The 25,079-nt window shown below is 40.4% G+C and overlaps 2 protein-coding genes across 4 annotated transcripts; one reads left to right on the plus strand and one right to left on the minus strand.

Annotated features, from left to right (window-relative positions):
* The first annotated feature begins 4,586 nt into the window (after positions 1-4,586).
* Positions 4,587-12,537, plus strand: rps6kb1a (ribosomal protein S6 kinase b, polypeptide 1a). 3 transcript variants are annotated; one of them, XM_030792727.1, is made up of 15 exons: positions 4,587-4,658; positions 5,539-5,582; positions 5,801-5,921; positions 6,059-6,127; positions 7,624-7,771; positions 8,063-8,120; positions 8,493-8,593; positions 9,041-9,131; positions 9,557-9,647; positions 10,109-10,216; positions 10,392-10,454; positions 10,825-10,902; positions 11,235-11,342; positions 11,719-11,831; positions 12,285-12,537. In XM_030792727.1, the coding sequence occupies exons 1-15, from the start codon at positions 4,587-4,589 to the stop codon at positions 12,535-12,537; spliced, it is 1,518 nt and encodes a 505-aa protein (XP_030648587.1). The 3 variants fall into 3 exon arrangements, with proteins under 3 accessions (XP_030648587.1, XP_030648588.1, XP_030648589.1); XM_030792728.1 differs by having other exon boundaries at positions 4,587-4,655; XM_030792729.1 differs by lacking the exons at positions 5,539-5,582; positions 5,801-5,921; positions 6,059-6,127.
* A 6,424-nt stretch (positions 12,538-18,961) lies between these two features.
* rnft1 (ring finger protein, transmembrane 1) lies at positions 18,962-22,270 on the minus strand. Its single transcript, XM_030792983.1, has 9 exons — positions 22,199-22,270; positions 21,287-21,720; positions 21,083-21,159; positions 20,873-20,973; positions 20,538-20,691; positions 20,289-20,447; positions 19,988-20,053; positions 19,657-19,758; positions 18,962-19,114 (listed from the first exon to the last, which is right to left on the minus strand). The coding sequence occupies exons 1-9, from the start codon at positions 22,222-22,224 to the stop codon at positions 18,980-18,982; spliced, it is 1,254 nt and encodes a 417-aa protein (XP_030648843.1). The 5' UTR covers positions 22,225-22,270; the 3' UTR covers positions 18,962-18,979.
* Between the last annotated feature and the right edge of the window lie 2,809 nt (positions 22,271-25,079).

Raw genomic sequence — 25,079 nt, forward strand, 5'->3', positions numbered from 1 at the left:
TTTTTTGTTGTTGTTGTTGGATTTTTTTTTTTTGTGGTCATAAAAAGTTTGAAGCCAAGACGATTTACCTTTTTTTTTGAGGTTGTTTTTTCCGTGGAATCGGGATGAAGAGACTTTGTTATGCCTTGTAAAAACTCTAATGGTCTGGTTGGCATTTGTACCAAGGGAGTATGTTTTCTTTACTAGTTTTCAGGACACTGTATTCTTAAGAGGAGCCCCTTCTTTGAACAAACCCCCTTTTTCTGTATGACATTTAAACGTGGGTACGTATATCAGTGTATGTGTGCTGTCTGAACAATAAGCAATAAAAGTCAATTCAAATATCAATCTATGCTGTTGTATTTCTGTTCCATGAGGAAAATTTGTTTGTTTTTTTTAACATTACTTTAATCTTAATTTAATAACTTCTGTCCCTCTCTCTCTGTCTTTCATTCCTTCTCTCTCTCTCTCTCTCTCTCTCTCTCTCTCTCTCTTTCTTTCTTTCTTTCTTTCTTGTTTAATTGGTCAGTGGTTAAACAAAATGTTTCGGCAACAAGATTCCTTAAAACCACATGTAACGTTTAATCCTCCTTCAAAATCTCGACAGTAACCTTCAGAGACACGGTGTATCTGGGTCAAAGCATCTCTTCATACAACTTTTCCCTGCTTGAATAACCAGTAATAATAAAACTGACTTTTTGTAGTGGATTGTGTTACACAGTAAATGTAACTGATAAGATGTAGCACACAGGTTTGTACTATATCATACACCCCACTGTTTCATCAGAAGCCCCCCCCCCTTTAGTGATGTCATAATTACTCTGTGTATAACTGATCTCAGAGAAGCCTCGCCCATAAAGTGCCAGAGGATTCTTTTGAGGGCTCATGTTGAAAATGACTATGTAAACCTTTCTTGTCCAAACAGGTTTTATTATAGAATAACGTTTGAAGCTTCTTTTTTTTCTGTTTTTTTTTTTTTTTTTTTTGGTCTCTTTGCTCATTAGCCTCATAAAGATGACTACTTCCTTTTTTTCTGTACATTTGATATCCTCAGCCAATTCATGGTTTTATGGTTCAAATGAACAAACAAACCTCCACTTCAAACAAATATATCTTTACACATACAACCATCTACAGCTTCATACCTTAAACCACCAGTAGAGAGTGCAGTTCTCAAACTAAGGTCAAAACCTGAACTGAAGCATCAAGAACCAAGTATTTGATTCTTCATGGCAATCAAAAAGCAATTGCTGAAAAGCTGAACAACACAAACAAACAAACAGAAGTTAAGGAGATACTGTGCATGTTGTGATGAAGATGAGATGTGATAAGCATATTCTGTGCACACTGTAATGGGCCATATGTGGATTTGTCTCAGTACTGATCGTTGATTGGTGGTAAATCATATCCTGGGACTCACAATTGGCAATCATCATATATTTTAAACCAAAAACTCTGTTGTTATTTTACCCATAACTTTTTTTTTTAATCTAAAGTCTTAGTTGTACCCATTGTCTGAGAGTATATTTAAAGTAGTTGTGGTTAGAAAACATAGTAGGAATAATTCGGTTGTTAATTTGATGAGTTTCCCGTTTTCACTGGAACTCTATGGCTTCTCTTCACTAATGTTCCATCTCCAGTGAACAATGGTGTAATTAGCAAAAATGTCAGAGCTGACACTCAGAGGATCTTATTATAAAGGTTAAATCCGCTGTGCAAACATTTCCTACCCAGCTGTGCTGTTAGAGCTTGGTTCTCTATTCAATGAATGTGTGGGTTTCATTTCAAACTGGAAAACCCCAATGTTCACCCCCATCTGGTCTAAAGCAATGGCTAGGCTGTAACAGCTTTTTGTTCCTCTACAGTCACACGCTGGTGAACCACTTCTGACAGACCAGACAGGCAGCGACACAGCACAACTTAAACTGAATCATTTCCTTCATTGTGGCTTTCCTCATATGCAGATCTAACAAATCCATTCTATGCTCTCATAATCCAAAATTCATCCATCTGTATGTGCAGTCACTACAACACTCTTTTATAACAGATGGACAGTTTTTTTTTTTAATTTATTATTTAGAATGAAAAAATTCACAGAGTTAAATCAAATTAGCAACATTGACTAATGGATGTAATTGCCCATTAAAAGACAGTTCAGACATAAATTAAAGTTTGACAGAGTTGCTGACTTTTTTTTACAGTGTGATCTTATTGTCTTCAGAGCACTTGCCAGATCATCAGTTTGTGTAACTGTCAGGAAATGCACACTTGGAGGAAATTAGTGTTTTATGTGGACGTGAACTTCAGAACATGGAGACTGACAAAGGGATCCAAAGTTAGTTAGTCAGTCACTTTGTAAGTTAATTAGTTTGTCAGTTATTGTGGCAAGATCCACTGGATGATAACATTCCACTTGTCCCTCGTCATCACTGGTTTGAAGCATTTTCTTCAATGAATATATTGTATAACAGAATCCCTCAAGTTCAAAGTTCCAGAACCCTGCTGGTTTTTGCCTTTGCCTTATAATTGGAGTCTTCTTCTTCTTCTTTTTAAATTTACCTTGGAACAGGTGTGTTTACACCCGAGCCAATCAAAGACCACACTGATGGGTCGTTATAAAAACCAAGCGGACTCTGGATTTCCAGGACTGCATCTGAGGAATGTGTTTTACGGGGTAACAATTAGGCTATACGTAGCGGTTTTTGAGCTACCAACAAATAAAGGTGCGGACCACGGTTGAAACATCATCTGATACAACCTACCACAGGACGATGGTGGAGTTATACTGAGTAGGCAACAACAGAACTGAACCTATTTCTCCTTTAAAAAGAGAATCACTGCGGTGCAGTACTTCCCCAGTATACTTCTTTTAAAGTGACATGATCGTCAAAATGACGCTCCACAGTCATAGTCACCAAAACCACAGTGTTTTCAGTGAAGATGCAGGCAGATTTGCTATCTGCAGTGAATTTGGACTCCTTCTAAAAATCTATGTATTACACCGACCTCTTTTCCACGAGTAAAACATAGGACGCAGACCAACTTTGTCATTACTACTATTAGTACAAACAAACCTGATGTGATAAGAAAGGATTTCCGAAAAGCTGCAAATTATCCTCGCACAGCGATTGCATCATAAAACTGAACAAACAATTATGTCATATACAAGTGAATGAAGTTTTGATGTTTTAAAATACTTTGGAAAGTCCCTGTAACTGTAATTTGCATGTTAATGTGTTCCCCCGCTCTTCAAGCGTGTCAGAGACACAAAGTCCTCATTGTGGTCTATTCACGTGAATTCATGAAGTGAGGAAGAGAGAAGTGATGGCTAAGAGATTTATAGACACACATCACCGCCTTTTTTCGGCCTTCAAGTATCCACAGACAGACTGCGGTCCGGCAGATGATAACCTCCAGGGACAAGAAAGAATCTCTTTCCTTGTCCAACTCGGATAAACCCAATAAACCCTCAAATTTCTCCTGCGTGTCACACTACAATTTAATGCTTCATGGCTATCTGTCCTATCAGCGGAAATATATTGGTTTTCAATTAAAGACTCGCCAGGCTACTCACTCATTAAGACAACGACAAGGCCCATTCAGATGCTTGTCGGGCATGACAGACAAACATAATTAACTGAAAACATCTCCTTTTCCCCAATATGGCATGTCATCTAAAAAGTATCTTTTAAAAAATGTAATTCCGGGTTGTCTATGTTGTGTCTATATTTCAAACACCTCTCTAAATCACACTCCACAATGCAAACCGTTTAATCTATCAACAGATGAGTCAAAGGTACAAAATATAAAAGGTATAAAAAGCGTACGAGTCTTTCTTACTCTTCGTTTTCATAAACAATACTTATAATCGAATAACATACATGTATCCGAGAATCTATCCCACTTAAAGTGGAAAATATATTAAGTTCCCAAAGACTAAGCGAGAACAATTTCGATGCTTGAGTACAACGAACATACCAGAGACAAAGAGGTACGTGCCATAGGAGTTAATTATACAGGTCATATATCGCCATCTTCTGTCGTTGAAGCCTTACTACATAATGACTGACTCTGTGAATAAATTCAGTGTAGTAGCAACAGTCCATTCCCAAGTCTCAAGTTTAAGTCAGAGGTCGGATGTCAAAGCTGCACTGACATGAGTTTCACAGTTGTCAGCGAGAGCGCGACCGCTTTTCGACAGTAAATGCAATCGCGTGACACCGAACAATGATTCCTGTGCTTTACACATATAACGGTTCTCAATTTCCACGGAAAAGGCGATTTCCGCATTTTAACGTTTAACACTGTCGATATTATGGAAATGCGCTGTTTCCAAATACATATGTTCTTCAGAAACTCACTGAACATACAATACACTTTAGCTCTGAGCTGAATCGTTGCAAGTTATTTTATATGTTATTGGCGCGTGCGCAAAGGCACTTTGGATGAAGGTGCTTTGTTTTTCCCTCGCTGGAATTTTGTTTGGCTGGTGGTGCGACGCGCATGGGTTTTACTGTAGCCGGTTATGGCGGAGATTGTGTGTATTTCCATGAGGCGAATAACTTATTGAGTATTGCAGATTGAATTTGCGATAAGAAACCCAGGTCATGGCAGGTGTGTTTGATATCGACCTAGACCAACCGGAGGAAAATGTCTCTGACGATGAGCTTGAGGAAGCGGTATGTTGAAAGCTAATAATCTTCAAAACGGTTAATTTACTGCATAGCTGGACTTGAATGTGCGGCCGGCCTGCTGCTACTGCAAAACGTTGTTAGCTTTGTAGCCGGGTCAATTTGAGAGAACCGTTTGACTCTCATCAAAGGGAGACAGGCTGGTTCTGATGTGCCACACAATTGCCGGTGAAGTTAGTCATGGTTGTTATGAATTGTATCAGCAATACAGTTGTATACTGCTGTTAAGCTCACATGGTCACCGCCCATTATCTCTGTACAGAATGTAGCCCAGCGCGTGCTCACATGGGCATAAATGAACCGCACTATGTTAGATTATAAATGAAGAATTAGTGGATTAGCGAGGACCGCTGTAGGGCAGAATAACTCACAGTTCATGGTATTTTTCCTGATGTTTTAGTAGATTTTTCGTCAAACAAAAACTTAACGTTATCCATATTTGAATGTCCTGACTAGGTTATGTAGCCTATATAAAGTAACGGTGCTACAATTTTAAAAACGTCTCTCCGGGTTTGTTGTGAAATAAGTTATAAACTACGTTGTGTTTTCTCATTCATGTCTCGAGTGGAAGCCGACATTGTAGTAGTGAACCCGTAATAGACAGAAAACATCTCTGTTGTTAATGGATGGATATTGACAATACTCTTCTTCTCAGAAGAAAGAAGGAAAATGTTGCAGATTATCTTTATGCCATGATGTACACCCTCTCTTGCAAGAATTTGAAGATTTTGACATTAGGTTTTCCTGTTTACATTATGGCTATGTTGATTCTAGTCTCTTTAATACACAACCTAATTCATCATTATTATTAGGCCTATTATTATTATTGTTGTTGTTATTGTTGTTATGTTTCCATCCCTTTCACCAGGCTCAAACCAACGAATGTATGGAACAGTGCAGCGGATTTGAATTGTGAGTCATTAAAACTTTGTGTGAATATTCACTTGCTTGTTGCACAATAATTACCCAACAGACATTGTTTGCAATTTTGTTGTTGTTGCGTAGGCTAATGTCTATGTGCGTGTATTTCCATAAACAGTCCTTGTATAATTACAATGTCAAATCTGTGAGCTTTCCCCCTAACCCCTGCAGTAACTGTGCTGAATTGGATGTGTTTCTGTTTATTGAAGTAATATGGATGACTGTGAGAAGTTTGAAATCTCAGAGGACAGTGTCAATAAAGGCGCTGAACAGATTCGACCTGAGTGCTTTGAACTGCTCAGAGTCTTGGGAAAAGGAGGCTATGGGAAGGTAGGAGAATCACTTCCTTTTGACCCGTGTCCTGTCCTCCCGCCCACCGTGCACATATATACTACCATAAACAAAAGGAAGTCGTTCATCTGTCAGTGACGTAACACCTTAACGCTCTCTCACCTCTTTTCTCTCAGGTGTTTCAAGTTCGAAAGGTATCTGGAGCCACCTCCGGAAAAATATTTGCCATGAAAGTTTTGAAAAAGGTATAGTTTGTTGTCCCCATGTTGTTGTTGTTGTTGTTGTTTTTTTCTCCTCATCGTTTTGCATGTTCACTAGAGCACTTACATGCCTATCCAGCATGTAATTTGGGGGGGGGGGGTTTAGGTTACTCTAGTTAACAGACTTACATAAGAGCTCATATACCTTGTAAGGCTGACCGTCTTGGGCTGTGGTGGGATAGCTTTAGGTCGTTTTAAGACATATTACCTGTCTTAAGTCTGTCTGAATGGGGGGGGGGGGGCACACCTTGGAATGAGACTCAACAGTACCAGCAATGTGGGCCACCAATTAGAATCTGAGAATATATTGATCAGCTTCATGAAGTTCATCACCAAATGACCCCCCCCCCCCCCCCCCCCCCCCCCCCCCCCTCCCAACCTGTCTGTTCAGAGACTCAATAAAAGGAATACCATTGTTCTCATAAGTAAAAACACTGCAGTCGTAGTAGGGCAAATATGTAAACAACACAAGGAGATGGTTGGGTTTTTTGTGTGTTTTTTTTTTTAACTGCACTTATTTTGAATTATGTCATCTTTCTGGTAGTTTCATAACTGTTTGTTTTTTTTTTCCATCTGCATGTTTCTTCTGTTTCTCAAAACGCAACGTCTTGTTTATGTAATAGACTCTTAGTTGACATAGTGTCCTGGTCTGAGAAAAAAAACTTTCTTTCCCAGAATCTCTGAGTTTCAGTAATGGTTCTGTTTATGGTTTGAACTGGCCTGTATTTACCGTCGCTACTGTGCAGGAAACCTGGAGTTTTTTATTCTCTATTTCCAGTGCTGATGATGAAGAGGTCTAATGGGGCCTGCACTGATGGTTGCCAAATAAAACATTTCAGATTTATATTCTCCTTCCACCAGGCCCAGAGCCTTTCATAGTTACTTGACACCATTTAGCACACTTTCTCTCTCTCTCTCCCTCCCTCTCTCTCTCTCTGTTCAAAATACTTAATATTTTATCTTCTTTGTAACGGTTTCAGTTGTTGTGCTTCAGCCACTGTGGGTCTTTGAGTGTGCCTGTATACTTCCCTTGAGCTAATTGGGAATTTGTGTCCGTTTACGTGGGACCTGAAGAGGCAGCTTAACTCTGCGGAAACAGATGTAGTATTGTTTTCAGTTGTTAACATGATTGAAATGCTTCGGATTCCTTTGACAAAATTAGATTTACTCTTGTCAGTAAGCTAGATAATAAGTCGAGCGCTACGTCAAAAAAAGCTTTAATGACGCGTCGAACCTTTCGGTAACCACGGGAACGCCAAAGAGCGACGTCGCGAATCCGATTAATCCGCATCCGGCAAACGAAACTTTTCCTTCATCCTTGCTTGTGGCAGTCAGCTGTAAGAACGAATGCAAACTAGACACACAGCAGAATACCTGAAAATGACTTTAGCTTTTGTTTTATAACTCTGATAACAGTAGATCTAACTACTTGTTTGCATTTTGTACAGGTATAAACTCAAAACTTTTTTTCCCCTCTGCAGGCCATGATTGTACGCAATGCGAAGGACACAGCCCACACAAAGGCTGAACGGAATATTCTGGAAGAGGTGAAGCACCCGTTCATTGTGGACCTCATCTATGCTTTCCAGACCGGTGGCAAACTTTACCTCATTCTGGAATACCTCAGCGGTCAGCATCCCACTCTCAACTAAACTGATGATTTGACCTCTCAAGGCACTTAGTTAACCCTGAATTTAAACTTCCCTATATTAAAATAACACTTATCCAAATACATGCCAAAGTCCTTATCTAAATACATGACCGCTTTTTTTTTTTTTTTAGGTTTGCTTTAATTATGTCCTCATTTAGTGGAGATAAGATAGTCTTTTAGGTCAGGTCTCCACATCTGAGCTTCTGATTGCTTAAAGGTGGTAGGATGAGAGAAGGCAGGTGAGGTTTTTTTTTTTGTCTCTCTTTCAGGTGGAGAACTCTTCATGCAGTTGGAGAGAGAAGGCATCTTTATGGAGGACACAGCCTGGTGAGTCACGTTAGGCTGGGATGTTTATCTCAGCGGGGAGAGGGCAGCGGAGAGCGGGTCCTGAAACATACTGTCTGCATGTGTCATGTTGTGTAAACAGGAGATGAGGGTACTGGTCGTGCAAGTTCCCATTAACCTGCCACGCCCACTTCTGGCAGACGGGAATCTAATAATGAGGATGGGATGTGTTTTTTTGGAGGGGGTGGGGGAGGGGGGGAGGGTTCTTTGGCTAATGTTTTTTGGTGGTGGGATTTAGAATAGGAGAGCACCTGCCAATCACACCTTTTGAGCTTGTTTTATTTTATGACATTTAATTCAAGCTCTTGTTCCAACCACTTGCGATGAGGTTTATGAATGTTTTTGATCCGGCAGTTTCTATCTGGCGGAGATTTCCATGGCCTTGGGTCACCTCCATCAGAAAGGCATCATCTACCGGGACCTCAAACCTGAAAATATCATGCTCAATAACAACGGTAAGAAAAAGCAGTATCCTTCTGTTTCTGTCTTCCACCCAAGGTCAAAGATGAATAAGCTGTCTGTATGCTCTCTGCATCTCGATGACGCTTTCGGGCTGGCTTGAGAAGTCACGGGTGTGCTTTGTTCCTACACCATTCTGCCCCTATAGCATAGGCAGAATGTTGTGTGTGTGTGTGTGTGTGTGTGTGTGCGTGATCACGTGAACCGTGGACTGAGACTGATTAAGCAGAGGAAAAGAATCATGTAGGAGTGAAGTCTATACAGTGCTGTGTGCTTGTTATTATGCAAAAACATGCAATACCTCCACCAGTGTATCACAAAAAACAAACAAAAAAACCCCCCACAACTGCTGTTTGTTGCAACTGCTGTTGTAAATTTTTGCATATGATTAAATTTTATACACTCTGATTGGTGATAGCTGGATTATTTTTGTTCGTACACAGGTCACGTGAAGTTGACTGACTTTGGACTCTGCAAGGAGTCGATCCACGATGGCACTGTGACTCACACCTTCTGTGGAACCATAGAATACATGTAAGTCTGAGCGTGACCTCTGAGTCTCTATTTGACCTCAGGTGTGAGTTTGTCTACTCCTGCAGTCCCGCAGCTCCACATATGTTAAGGTTCTCCCTGTCTCAACACACCCGCTTCAGCTCGTCAGAGGCCTGCTAATATCCTGGAGAAGTAAAACGCACAGTGTTTTTTTGGCCACCATTTCACATACATAGGCAACAACTTCTTAAAACAGGCATCAAAGAATTGTCACAGGGCCTGTGCACTTTGTCTGTTTGTTCTGTGGGTTAACCTTAATTCTAACCCTAACCCTAACCGCAACAAGAGCAACAACAAAAAAAATCCAATATAAAAACCAAAAATGCAAAAGGAATCCTTCAGCGTTGTTGAGAAAGAGCAGTGTTCTCTTGAGATGAGGAGCCAGTCTTGTCCTTCATCTCCCACAGGGCCCCAGAAATCCTGATGAGAAGTGGACATAATCGGGCTGTGGACTGGTGGAGTCTGGGAGCGCTGATGTATGACATGCTGACAGGCGCGGTTAGTGTCCTCTTTTGCTTCTTTTGGGGTTAGGGATACAAGAGTTTTCAATTTTATTATTGCAAAAAAAAAAAAAACATTGTAAATTGTTTTTCAATGCATTTGCAAATTGGTTTCATTTCCATGACAAAGAGCAAAAACTTGTCGGTTAAAGCCTTAATGAAATGCTCATTATCACATAAAACTAAAAAATCTTCCAGTGTATTGTGATGAAGAATCCGGAAAAGTTGCTGTTTTCGCTGCTTAAACGCTTCTGATGTTCTTAAGGCTTTGGTCGGTCTTGAAGTAAGGCTAGAAAGCTTCAAATCCACTCAGTCTGGTCTTCCTTTCCGCTAATTTCATTAAAGCAGACAGTGAATGGATAGAAGTAGAGGAAGTTTTCAATGCTGGTTGCTTTTTGCCCCTGGCTAAAGATTAAACCTGCTTGGCCAGTGAAAGTGTATGTCTGTTTTTTATAACAGCCTCCTTTCACCGGTGAAAACCGTAAAAAGACTATTGACAAAATCTTGAAGTGCAAACTGAACCTTCCGCCTTACCTCACACAAGAAGCCAGGGATCTGCTGAAGAAGGTAAGCCCGCTGTCTTCCCACGGCAGGTTTGATTTGGACAGGATGTTCTGCCTTAAGGAAGGGCTGTGGCACTGGTCCTACCTGGCCAGCTCAGATACTTCATACCCTCTCACTATATTCACTCTCTTCTAATGTAGGCATAACTGATTTTCCTTTTCTTTTTTTTCTCACGCAGCTACTAAAAAGAAACGCATCGCTGCGTTTAGGAGCCGGGCCAGGAGACGCATCTGAAGTACAGGTAAGTCGCTTCCAACATGCAAAACATCTCCAGTGACATAAAAAAAAAACCCCAGATTTTTATCTTTTAACTTTGATGTCCCGCTGAACCGAAACCTGTCTGGTGGCGTCAGGGTAAGCTTGTTATTGACGCTCTCTCTCTTATACTGTCAAATCAGTCTTACTGTTTAATTCTTGCTTTGCATGTTACTACTGAGCTGTGGCTATTTCGTGTTTTTTGTTACATATTATTGTTATTTGTTTTCTGTGGCGCTGTGGTCCTTCCTCTGTATGTATGAGTCATGCATATGTGGAAATGACAGTAAAAGCAGTCTAAGTCTAATGTAACATTTGTGTCATTTGACCATCCTCGTCCTTATCCCCCTCTTCAGAGCCATCCCTTCTTTCGATACATTAACTGGGATGATCTCCTCGCTCGCAAAGTAGAACCTCCGTTCAAGCCTTTTCTGGTAAGCAGTTAACTCTCATGCAACATTTTGTGTTGCACCATTAAAGACACAAGCCCTTTTTGGAGACCTTCGAACGACAACAAGTGGATTACTAGAAGCTATTAGAGATGCAAATATAGACTGGTAAGACAGCAACCGCAGATAAGTGGTAATGAGGGGCAAAAAGCATGTAGAAACACATAAACAGCTAGGCTGGCACTGACATGACTGTACCGTTGGGAGAACATGTGGACGGAATGCCCTCCAGACACTTGGCGAATTCAGACGCTTTGTCATTTAACCAAAAATACGGGTCTGCTAAAGACATCCATGGTGTCCTGTGTACTTTGCAGCAATCAGCAGATGATGTCAGCCAGTTCGACTCCAAGTTCACGAGCCAGACGCCAGTGGACAGTCCGGACGACTCCGCCCTGAGCGAAAGCGCTAACCAGGTCTTCCTGGTGAGCCCCGCCCTCTTGCCCATTCACTCATTCTCTTATTGGAGCTGTTTTGGCAGACATGTGTATCAGAGAGAGGTGGAATCTCATGCTTTTGGGTGGGGGGATGGGGGAGGGGGGGGGGTGTTCATAAAATGGGACCATTTTACGAGAAATGGTTAATGGGTTTCAGCTGTTCTTTGTTTTGTATTATTTTCAGTTTTTTTTTTTTTTTTGTCTGTTACTGGAACTCTATTTCCAGTGTAGAGCCTGATGTGTTTTCATGTTTTGTTTATTGCTCATCCACCACACTTTAGTTTTTTTTTCGTTTTTGTACCGTTTGTATAAAGTTGTGGCCGCCGGGCGACTTTAATCTGTAGCGGTGATATTCTCTCCTCAGGGGTTCACATATGTAGCCCCGTCCGTGCTTGAAAATGTGAAGGAGAAGTTTTCGTTTGAGCCAAAAATCCGCTCACCTCGAAGGTTTCTGGGAAGCCCGAGAACACCAGTGAGGTAACATGTTTCTCATGATAATTGCTTTCATGGTGTCCAGATTTAGAATCAGACTTTTGGGAACAAATGTTCCAACATGTGATAAAAATAGTTTCAGATGCTTTAAAAAAAAAAAAAACTACCACTCAGACGTCATCATCTTTGAGAAACACAGCATGCATATTAAACTTTTGTTTTGAGCTAAAAACACACATCCTTCATAATCCGTCATTGCAATGACTTAAATGTGTGTTTCTAAAATTTTCACCTGTTGTGCGTTGCCGTGATATTTCCTCCCGCTTCCTTCTGATCTGCAATCATTTCAGCTTTCATGACGTCAGTACCCCACTAGCCCAGCTTCTAGTCTTGTCTTCTTCCCTTAGTTCTCAAATTTTCCACTCGTCCATTAACCAGCCATCACAGGTTTTCCCGTTTTGTGGATCTTAACCACATCGTGGTCGTTTCACCCCTCAGCCCTTTGAAGTTTGAAACGGGGGACTGTTGGCCCAGGGGGCCTGCTTTACCTTGCGGGACGCCTGCTCTACTGTCTCCCGGTGAGCAGCCCATGGAGGTGTCCGGCGTGGAACACATGGACGTGAGCTCCGGCACCGAAGCATCCGCCCCTCTCCCCATCAGACAGCCGCTGGGTTCCACCATGAGCACCTTCAAAACGCAACCCTATCCAGTCATCTCCAAACGACCCGAGCATCTACGCATGAACCTATGACATACGGCCTGGGTCAAGTACGGTCAGTTGTCTTCTCTCTTCTTCTTGTTCTTTTTTTTTGTCTTTTTTTTTTTTTTTTCAAAGAACTTAAGAAATTTAATCGAATTAGCCAGCAAGCGTGCCTCTCTTTGTCATCTTCTCATTTGGAGAGCACCTTCTTTATTCTGGCATCTTTGCTGTTGAAAAATGGCCAGTGTGGAGGATCTGTCTGAGGCCTGGTCACTGAAGTTTCCATGTGTGAGGAGCCCCCTTGTACCACCAGCCCCACTGTGACCATTCCTTGGGAAGATGAGCAAAAAGAAAGAGAGAGAGAGAGAGAAGTGATCAACAAAAATGCAGGATCTCCATGGCATCAGATATTATGGTACTTACCTTTATAATGCAGGGGTAACTTGTTTGAGAGGGCTTATGGTATTGACCACTATAGCGGAACTACATGGAGCTTTATGACTAATCAGATTAAAGTTTTGCCGGAGTGTGACGTTCAGTGAAACACATTTTCGGAGGAGAAAGGAAGAAAAAAACAAAAAAAAGCTTTAACGGTTACTGTGGCTGATTCGTCGTTTTCCTCAACGGGCCTCTTAAACAGGCCTTGAGTGGGAACCTCATAGCAGAGTTATAATGAGGTCAAAGTGGAGGCTTTGAGAAAAAAAACAACAAAAAAAAAACAACACAGTTTGATCGAACAAATGTGTATGTTTGATGACTGTCGAACGCAGATGTTGTCAACCTGTGAACTGTTTTCACGGTTTCTGCTTGGTGCAACTTTCAAGTCTCCGAGACTTAGAAACACTCTCGGGAAGATTTCCTCCTGTAAGCTCGACTGCGCAGAGAGCGCTGTGTGTAAGCATAGTACTTTAGAACTTTAGATAAATCCCATAGGTGACATTCCTTAATTTATTTTATTTTATTTTATTTTATTTTCACCGTTATAGTATTGAGTGATTTTTCCATTTGCTGCGACTCACAGTGAACTTGAATCTAAAATATGGAGAGGGTCTGTAAGGTGAGCTGTTTGCTCTTTTTCTTGATTTGTCTTTTTTAAAAACGAAAGGTAAATCCTTTATACCAGCTGAATGTTTTATGTTTATCTCACTGAAACGCGAGAAAACCAAGTAAGTGCAGGTCTTTGTTGTAGCCTGTGGAAAGCCACACTGTTGTTTTTTTTTTATTGTTTTTATGGTCAAGTTTCAGTTTTGATTCAGTTTTGCATGTATATTCAGTTTTACATGTATATTTTGTTAATAAAATCCTCTTCACCTAGTCCCCCCGCCCCCCCCCTCCCCCCCAAAGGTGTATCATTTCAAGAGCATACATCCAAAAACACTCGATACTCTGAAAATCTCAATTGCAGCAAAGAAAAGAGTAAAAAATTCTTCAGCTAAAGCTGGGGACAGTTGTTCTGATAGTATACTGTTTATGAGGATGAAAACCTATTTGAGCAAGTTTCAGTCTGTTTTTAGACTTTGAAACGAGCTGAATCTCCTCAACACCCCTAGAGCTGTTTTTTGGGGGCCTGCTGGACTTGAGCTAGCTGTGTCTTGGTTGATGAGTCACTGTTACTCATCACCAGATAACTGTTCTCTCAGAGCTGTATTACAGTCTGTTTTGTTTCTGGCACTGAGCCTTTGGGGTTACAGACATGTTTTCTCCTAAACCAGGAGACTGTGTTCATCTAACACATTCAGCTGAACGTTGCTCAACCCCTGCTTTAGCTAGGAGGGAATAAATTGTGCTTGACAGGGGAGAGCAAGTGGTGCTCCTGGACGCTGTTGAGTAACAGCCCTGCCTGCGCGTATAATATAGCCTGTTTGGACTTTTCCCTTCAAAAAGGCATGCGAGGACCTGTGACGCTCTCAACCCTTACAACGACGGACAGATTTACATGATATCTAAGGACAAAAAAAAAAAAAAAAGTTGTCTGCTCCACGTGGAGAAGAGGTAATTTTTGTTCTTTCAGTGGGATAGACTGTTTTAGGTTTTAACCATAACTTGGTTAACCATATTTTGGTCGATGTAGTTGTAGCAGACGTTAGTTCTAAATGCGTTTCACAGAGATATCAGAAAGGAAGCAGAACCAAATTCTTCTTTGAGTATTTGTGGCGTAGTCTTTGCATGCTCACTGCTCACACATACTAGTGTTGAATATAAGATCTTTTCAGGTGATCCACTGAAAGTTAATTTCCCATTGTCTTTTATTCCTGCTATTGGAAATGGACAAAAATATGTTAGGATGCATAAAAAAAGATATAAGGGCCTAGCTATGGCCCAATGATAGAAAACCAGGTGGTTCCCAAGGGTTTGCCTTCATTTATTCTTTCAATTTCTGTATTTCTTTGAATTTCTTTATTGTTCTGTTTATTTTTTTTTTTATTTCACAATACATTTGTAGATTAAACAGAGAATGAGACAGCGATTGGGCTGTCTCTTTAGCGGAACCTAGCGTAAATTTAGATTTTCCAGGCTGATCATTTAAGCTGCACTCCTTCACACAGATTTCAATTCTGCTACCCTTGACCAGAAAAAAAGGCCTTAAAAAGATTTGTGTTCAAATTCATTCAATTTTTTTTGACAGCTCCTTTGATTTCATTGCTCCTTCTTGCTTAAGTGATTTATTTTAGCAAAAATATTGCTAAAATAAATCACTTTTCCCCCACCTTGCCACTTTCTTAGACTATGCAAATAAACCATGCCCATGTATCAATGCACAGACATCAGAAGCGTAGCCAGCTGTGTTTCTGTGATGCGATACTCACATTTTTCATCTCACTCAACTGTTGATTAAAGAGGTATGATTATTTTTGTTTAATGTGCACTTTTCCAAGCTTGAATGTGATGATTTTCTTTTTTTTTAAATGTACCTAATCGTGTGTGTGTGTGTGAGTGTGTGTGATTGTACAGCAGATAAAATGACATGGCATCTGGTTAACGTCAGACTTGGCAGGCAAGCTTTTGATTACTTGAACAGATCTATGTTTTGTGTCATGTTTTGGCAGCTTAATCAATGACAAAGTTTGGTGTTGTTATTATTAATGATACAGAATTGATGGATTGGGTTCAGGGTATTGTGCCTTTTTTTGAACGAATTCAGATTGTATGTATTTGCCTATGTATAGCTATGAGAGGCCAGTGAAACAGGCCAAAGATTCTGACCTGTCTATCAAGTGGCCTGTTTTCCCTTTGTCAGTTTTTTTTTCTTGAGTTCTAAAATGATTCGAATTGCTAACATGTATGGCTCAGTTTTACTGTTCTACTAATGTTATATAATTATGTTTTATTTATTTATGTAGCAAATATCAATCTTCCTCTCATTGTTAAAGTCAGCCTCCTGAAAATGTAACGACTGAAAAATGGATTTTGCTTGATTTTCATTTTGTGTCCTCTGAGTTTTAGGTACGTGAAAACAGATATGCCTTTCATAGTTGAACGCTGTTGAATGAAGTGTGTAAATCAGGTGGATATGTCAACTGTATCTGGTGCTTATGATCTCAGCTTCTTTTATTATTCAAAGAGAGAGAGAGAGAGAGAGAGAGAGAGAACAAAAGGAAAAAAAAAAGAGAAAGTAATATCAGGGATCACTCTTGTTGTCAGCCAGCCTTGATGGAGCATTCAGCTCATTTTCAAGGTGCAATGTTTTGAAAATTGGTCTCAAGTCCTATCCTGAATCTTTTCTTTTCTTCTTCCTCTTAACTTGAAGACTATACTAAGGAGACAAGGAGAGCTTCAACACTGAGTGTATTTCAGGAAAAAAAAAAAAAAAAAAGATAGCTGCCAGTACAGAGAGATTCATTTCAACCTTGAACTAAACAAAAATGAGATCTGGGTGACATGAGAAAACCTTTTATGTCTTTGAAGGATTGATGTCCATTTCACTGCTGTATATATTTCTTGCGAGACATCAAAAATCTGTTTGTGTCAAAACTCTTGTAGGTAGATAAAATTATGTACCTGTAGATGATAAACACTGGACATTTGAATCATCTTGTTGCATATGCTGATGAAAAACACCAAATTTTTGCAGCTAAACTTAAAACTTTGCACAGGAATCGCTAGAGATAGTACTGACTTGAGGTAAACTGTATTGTCTCTGACCGATTCTCTGCGCAAAATCTATTATACCCTGCACACACTTTACATGGAAATTACAGTGAAATGACAAAAGTATTACGATTAGCTTTTTGACACTTAGCATTCACTTTATCAGCCTTTTCAGTTTGGGTGCTAACACACTCAAGTTAAAAAAAAAAGAGAGAGCGAGAGAGAAAAAGAAAACCTCACTATTACCACGGGAATCCTGAATTGTAAATAGCTTTACTTTTTTCTCTGAACGAAAACATATCGATTGTGTCGTCTTTCGTTGGTTTTTTTTGTTTTCTTTTCCTTTTTTAAGCAGCACTTGCAGGTTTTGACAATGTATGGCTAGCTCTTAAAATCACACTGTCTTACCCGGTTCGGAATGAACTTTAGTATCGTTTGCCTCAGACCGTCACAGTTCAGACGAGCCCTGTCACTGGCTGCAGCGATAACAATGCTCTATGCACAGCAAACTCGGATGCGGTTGCGAACATCCAGTTTAATATTTGACATGCTGTAATCTGCTGTGTTTATGTATTAGCAAAGCGCAGCGCTCTAGGAAATATTTTATTAGGAAAAAAAAAATATGTGTGGCTGTGTGGCGGAACTGCAGTTTTGACCAGGGGATCAGAGTTTTGTTATAAGTCAAATCTAAACTTTTGTGATTTGCTCTGAACGCAAAGTTGAAGAAAAAAAATTACTCATCACTCGTGCCGCCTTCATCCCAATGGAAAAACCAGCCACCTATCCTGGGTCACCTTTCATTTACTGGGAAGTCATTATCGGCTCAGACCGTGACAATGTGACGGCTTTGACCTCAACCCCTAGGTCTAAATAAATAAATGAAAAGGATACGATTTCGCCTCTGGACCACGTTCTGGCTCCCAAGCGCGTTTTTCTATTGGGATGATATTGCTAAAAATATGTCGCTGTGTGAAACACCTGTCAAAAGTGGGTATTTGTTGTATGTGAAACGAAACTTGGGAGTTCAAATAAAGCGCAAAGTAACACTTGCAATAACCAACAGTGTTGGCGTGTGTGATGGGAGTGCGACGTTCGTCACTTCTAGCAGATCCTGGCACTTTTGATTTTAAGAGTGGAATAATGTAAATAGAGCAATGACATTAAATTTTTTTTTATGAAATTCAGCTTACATGTGTACGAGTGTGTGTGTGTGTAGTCGCGTTCTACATACCACACATTTTCAACTTTACCATTAACGTTCAAACTCAGTGCACACTCTGTGTTATTTGAAACACACCATCTCGTGTAAATCAAAAGACGGAATTAAAGTCAGGAAGCAAATTTACCTTTTTATTTCCTTACACTGAAAAATACTTTGTGAGATAAAGATCTTGTATACAATTTTACAACATACAGAACTGTTGTAATAAAATAGATATCTTCCTAAATCTCTTTGGTTTAATGACAAAAAAATATATTTAAGTGCACCACCTCTAGAAAAATAATTTATGAATCAGTTTAACCTTAATTTTTTTACGTGTTGGTTTTTTGTTGTTGTTTTTCTTTTTGTAAGAACAAATCATAATCTATGAAAAAAAGTATTACCTAGAGAACAATCAATACTCAGTCCGCCTCAGTAAAGCATTCGTCTTTGATACAATATTTCTGACACATGTCTCCATAATTAAATAATTTCACAAAAGGAGGAGAAGAGGTTCTTCGCTGCTCCACAGGAGGAGTGTTTGTAAAATCTCATAGCTATCACAAAACAGAAAATTTACCAAAAGACGGACAGCTTATTACATTAACACAAATATGCTGGGGGGGATTAAGTGTAATATTTTTTTTTTCTGTTAGACGCCTATTTACATTTATGAATATGATGCTGTTCACTTGGCATCGTGTCCCTAACAGAGTGAAGGATAAGAAAGTAGAAAGATACAAAGAGGAGAGAGAAAAAAAAAAAAATCACCACAAAACCACATGCACAAAAGTATGAAATACACATCTAAAAACAAACAACCAACCAAACAAAAAAACAAAAAGGAGAAGTCTGCGTTACAGTAACGTGCTGAGAGGTCGAACACGCCTTGCCGGTCCGAGTCCTGACTCGGTTCGACCGGGATGAGTCCAGTGCAGCCCTTGCAATAATGGGAAGAACAGAGATGGTTTTCTCAGACGTGACGAGTTATTGCTGAGGATCAGATCAGTCGGGCACACGTTCTAAACGACGTGGGCGCGCGTGCAACCGAAGTTTTTTTTTTATCAAGTGGTTTAAAAAAAACAAACAAATATTATCCCACCAAAATGTGGGTGTTCTGCACGTAGAAAAAAATAATAATAATAATAAAAAGTCTGCTGTGTTTGAGCGCAGTCTCCTCCCTCTCTGTCCCGTCCACTGGTCTTAGTAAACCTGTAGATAAGGAGAAGTGGAGCCGTCTTTCCACCTGTGGACCTTGTCCGTGATCACAGTGCGACACAGTGGACAGGTCTTCTCCTGGTTTAACCACAGAGCGATGCATTCTTCACAGAAAATATGCTACAGACAAAAAAAAATCACAATAAATAATTAATTCATTAAAAAAAAAAAACCCAAATCTTTGTATCTATAATGTATACCCTGGTCTTACCTGCTTATCCACGTGATACATAGTGATCTATTAATTTTCCAACCCCCCCCCCCCCAAAAAACATAAACAACATAAAAAGTTTCAAATAATGTATGCTAAGGCTACTCTAACTGAAGGTGTTTAACATTTTTGGATTGGCCTGTCTAGTTTCAAACTGATTACTGTTAAGATCTGAGACTGTCATTCCTCTTTATTGTGTTCACACTATGAATCCTGTGTGTGCCTTCTATTTCATTCTTACAACATCACAACAGAGGGAACTGTGATTGGTGCACAAATGATCAACCTTATCGTACCACTGCTTTGCTTCCTAACCAGCTCACCTTACACAACTGAAACCAATGCCCTTACATTTGCAGTGGTTTTCTATCATTAAAAGGATCTTATATGGGATATGCGGGGTGTATTACTGCATGTGTGACCCAGTTAAATGAGGTTGATAATGTCTCACCTGGCACAGGAGAACACGCGGCTCTCTGAAGTCAGCCTGGCAGATAGAGCAGACGTCTCCAGCCTCACTGCACTGGGCCTTGGTGGCAGGAGCTCCGTTATGCTTCAACAGAAATCACTTCTGACAATCAGTACACGAGTACACTGGGTAAATTAAAAACAGCCCTGCTCTTCTCTCATATTCCGTCTCCAGTACGGACATTAACTATTTTAATAACTGGTGAGTGATTGAAAACAATGCATCTTAATGATGCACCACTAATGCAAATTGGTTCCGAGCTGCAGCTGTAAACTTTTTTTTTTTATTATTAAGCTGCTAAAATATCGATTACCTCAGCACTCAGAAATACTCTCATGGTCTTCTGCAGAGAACTCCACTGTCCATACAATCCTAAAAGCTAAAAGAGATGGAGAGCGCTTGTGAAACACTTCATCAATGTTGACTGCAAACTGAATTGCATTTCATGAAACTGTGTCTCATAATCAAAAAGGTTGTGCAGACTATCAAGGTAAGGACAATGACATTGACAATAACAATTATGTATGACATACAAGACATCGGACAGCTTCCTCATCATAAAAAAAAAACAAAAAACTTCACAAACACAATGCATTTCTTTAATAAATTCCTACTTTGAGTATGAGATAGAGCAAAGCCAGCAGGATTCCCAGAGTTATCCCGGGAAAACCGTCCATCTCCTGATAGGTTACCAGGTAACGGAACCAGCACGGCACGGGGGCTATCACCTGGTACACCTGACCGACCTCCTCTGTCAGCATGTACCACTGACCCTGTGAAGAGAATCGATACAATAAAACCAAACCTCTTCCGTTTGTCCCTGTTGTTCCTCCGAAACCACTGCCTCCCCAGACCATACTTACCCTTGTCCTGTAAGCCATGAGGGAAGAGGGGAGAAGGAGAATAAGGCACTTTAACCCCATGAAGAGGAACTTCACTACGTAATTGGTCACACCTACAGCCCAGAGGACGTCCCAGAACCCCAGCGGCTCCGCACTATGGTTCACAAAGATGAGACTGGAGGGAGAAACAGACAGTTAGTTTGGTTTGGTGATTTGGTGACGCGTGAAGGATCAAAAAGGTGTCACAGGTGTGTGTGTGTGTGTGTGTGTGTGTGTGTGTGTGTGTGTATGTTACGTATTAAGCTGTTGTTCTGAATGGAAGAAACTTAAAAAAAAAAGGAGCTTTGATAACTAACCAGTAATAAAGCATCTCCTCACGAAAAGTGTAATAAAGCAGTAGAGTGGAAAAGGTCAGGAACAGCAGCAGCCATACGCACTGCAGCCTTGAAGCTCGTCCCTAAACCAGAGGACAAACACATAGCCTACGTGAGATTCCTTCACAAACGCAACACCGCTAAGTCACGTTTCACTACACTCTCCTCAACTTTTCAGTAAGGCTGACTCACCTGGAGAAAAACCTGGGTTCGGATGTTTTTGTTTACATACAAGAAGGTTGTAAACAGGCCTACCCCCACAGCGAGACCTGAACAGAAAATCATGCAGCATTTAATAACAATAAATTCAATTTGCCCTTAGCAACAGGCGGTAAATTAGTAACAGACAGGAAATCTTTGAGTTTATCAGTGAAAGACTGTGTCTTTTTCACCTACCCAGAGCGTGCTGAATAACCACTTTAGCACATAGTATAGCTAAGAATGGAAGACTCTTTTGAACCCAGTGGAAGATGTAGCGCAGCTCAGAGAAAGAGGTACTGGGCTCCCCCGACTCCTGGTCAGCGTCTCTGGGGTCTGGCTCGGGTTCGTGAGAGTGGGTGTGGCCATGACTGTGAGAGTGGGTGTGGCTGTGCGCTCGCGGCCTTCGAGAGGCCGACCGTCCGCCGCTCTCTCCCGCTGGGCTGGAGATGTGAACCCTTGTCTCTCCGGCCTCTGGGGGATTGATGCTCCCTGCCCCTGGCGTTCGGACTAAAAGCTCTGGTTGTAGATTTAGAGTTAACCCATTGCCTCCCTGAGAAGACCCTTCTGGCTGCATCACAGTTGGTGATTCCCTTAGTTTTAGTGTTCTTCTGTACTCATTGGAATCTCTTCTGCAACGAGGAAAATGTAAAAAAAAAAAAAAATGAAAGAAAGAAAGAACTAAAACATCTTGTTCATACAAAAGAAAGTACAAAAATGTCACATTTGTCACTGGCAGTGACATGACATACATTCTCGAGACTCAGATTAAGGTTACAAATTCTGTGCGAGTACACAGCAGCAAGTACCCTTAGGTAAACAAACTTGCATTCTCTCAGCAGAATTACCCTGCCAGCTAGCTGTGATCAAATACATGGCAATTTTGACAGCATAAAAGGTGATCTAAAGCTAACTTCCACAGAAGGTCGGAGTAACCCACAGAATCATCCATGACCTGTTCATGTTGCAGGATGGCGTTTAAGTAGAGTTCGTTCACTAAATTATACCAGTTGATACTAGCTAAGGTATAGTCCGGCTAATGTGGCTTAGCTGGAAGCTACCGTTATATGCAAAGCTGCAGAAAGTACATAGCCAACTGAAATAACTTACCTCTCATACTGAGACCGGAGTTTCATGATAAATCTTTGATATCCATTAATTAATCTTCAAAATACAGTGAACACAAAGAAATCATACAAGTAGAAATGTTAGCCTTTGCTCGACACCAAGTCAGCTACAGCTTGAAAACACACCGGAAACATCTGACGACTACAAGATACAACAAGGAAGCAAGCAACAACAAGACATTTTCAAAATGGCTGAAAACCGGACAATTGTTTTTAAAATAAAAGTGTAATTGAAAGATTTGTTACCCAGAAACACATCCCTGAAACACTGTAACTTTTAATATGAAACATTTACCTAACTTGCCAAAATACAGGTTTTACAAAAGTCTAAATGTGTTTTGGCTTGCTTGGGAAAACATACAAGGTGACTTTTGCTCCACAGGTAGCTACATACTTTTCTTGTGTGCACACAATTCGATCTTTAGAACAACAAAGTGAAAATCACACTGTGTCAAATCAATAAAAATATGTGAAATTTAACTGATAAGCTTCTCGGTCACCGGTCATATATTTCCACAATTTTGGTATCATACACTGAGAATTATTCAAACATTAGGGCAACGCTGACGTGTTTCCAGGACTGAACGGGAAATGCCAGCATGGCATATAGGCCGTACCCAAACAGGAAAAAATAGGACGGGACATTTACAGCTCTTGTTTAAATTAAGTTTTCACACCAAACAGTTCACATTTTCAAAACATCTACCACAATTTCGCACTATTACGCTAAAAAAGCCGTTGCTTTCACGAAAACAACAACACTAGACTTCTGGAAATATGCCAAAACATTACTCTCAAAGTTGAAAGACGTCACAAAACGAAATACTTCAAAATGACTGTATCTTTCATTTGAGTGTCTTCTGATTTTATCCGGTTGTGAGATACGGGCAAATTGGTTCCCTTTATCCGAGGGCCATTAATGGGAATTACATCGGGCAAGAGTACCGCATGGCCTTAAACAATCGACAGTTAGCCAAAGATCAAGATTCAAGCTTTTCTGAGCCTAACCTTTTTTCTTTCTTTTTTTTAAACAGATGCCTGTCAATATATTTACATACCCACATAACCAAGGCAGGAAAGATTGCCTTCAAAATTCATGAACTGATGAAAGTTTTCTGACACTTTCAGTCAGCTGCATCACAGTGCACCAGGCCAACTGGATACTTCAGTCAGACCGAAAACCTAAAATGACCTATCAAACAGTCAATAGAAAGACTGTCCATGCTTTGTGTGGATTTAAGGCTTTGATGGAAAATATTCTCCAGCATGGTTAAGGCTTCAGCAAACAGACAATTATCAGTATACCTGTGATGCTGAGATCAGTCAAAACAGAGATAATAAAGGACTGCATAACTGTCAGGTGCCACAGCAGTAATGAGGCACTTAAATGTTCTGTGCAGAGCTTGATGATCCTCCAGTGGCCTGGAAACAGTGTCATTACCCACTTCACAAAGCCTGATTCTACTAAAGCTGAAGACAAATTGTATTCGTGTACATATAATTGCTTCGTTAGCTCCCATTCAAAGGGCATTTGGCCTAAATGAAGGCATTTAATGTAGCTGTTTGAATGTTCTGCCCGTTTGGAGCTGTGAATGTTAATTTACCTCTGGGTGTCCATGACACACACACACATACACACACACACACAAATGTGAATATTACATTGACAAAATTACCGTTATTGGCAATAAACAGATTTTGCTTCAACTGCATATCAAATTTTCCGTGATACCCCAATTAGCTAAACGACTTTCCAATTTGAATCTCATATGCTTTTAATAGACTAAAATGTATAATGATATATAATTGTTCATTGTTCATTTTAACTGACGTGACTTTTCCCGCAATACATTATTCAACAATAGGTTCACAAGGTTTTTTTTTCCCCCAACTGTGTAAGAGATTACTTCCCATTGTGACTGTATGTAATACAGACCCCCCTCTCTCTCTCCCTCCCTCTCTCTCCCTCTCCCTCTCTCGCTCTCTTTTGCTCTTTTCCAGTCATCAAACTGAAAGGAGGTTAATGTGGTCTGGCTGGGAGCTACTTCCCGTTCCCCCTTAGCCCTGTAATTGTGTTACTACGCAGGAGGATTGTCAGCCGAGTTGTGGGCTCTAGTGAAGACATCTGAGCTCTGCCTATGGAGGTTAGTCTGACATATAAATTGCTATCTGCCAGAAATGAATGGAGTCTGCCCGAGAATAGCACAGAGGGGCAGTGACCTCATGTAAGTTTCTCTCTCAGTTTTTTTTTAATACTGTTCTCATTTCTGTCAAATTTGGAATGTCCAATTACCCTTGAACTTTTGTAAATCTTCCCCTCACACGGCACCCACCTCAGTCTACTTAAATATTTGCTCTCTCTCTCTCTCTCTCTCTCTCTTTCTCTGACATGTGCAAAGTTGGTGACTACATCTATTCACGTTGAGCTACTTAGCATTGTCAAGCAATGTAACAAACTTGGAAGAGGGAGCTATTTGCTTGATAATACCTGCAGCTACAGAAACCACCAATGAATAGTGAGAGTGTTCAGGACTCTGCAGGGAAAAATGCGATATCATTCTTCTGTGGAAAATTCCGTGTTTTGTTGGTGATGGAAAATGCTATCTCTGAGGCACCATTCCAGAATCTCCTCTCAAGTGTTTAACTGGGCTGGCTTAACTGAAATCTAGAGACTTAGAAAGTCGCTACGTATGATTTACAGTTTTTCTTTTCATTCTCATGGAACAATCCATGGCCTGTGGACTGAAGCATGTCTCAATGTAAAGTTTTCAACAGGTTGTTCTTGATGAAACTACTTGTAAACCTCCCAGAATTGCTTTTGTCTAGAACCAGTGGATCATGAACAAGGAGTACGTAGTTTCAAC

The sequence above is a fragment of the Chanos chanos genome, chromosome 15 (genome assembly GCF_902362185.1).
Source record: "Chanos chanos chromosome 15, fChaCha1.1, whole genome shotgun sequence".
NCBI lineage: Eukaryota > Metazoa > Chordata > Actinopteri > Gonorynchiformes > Chanidae > Chanos > Chanos chanos.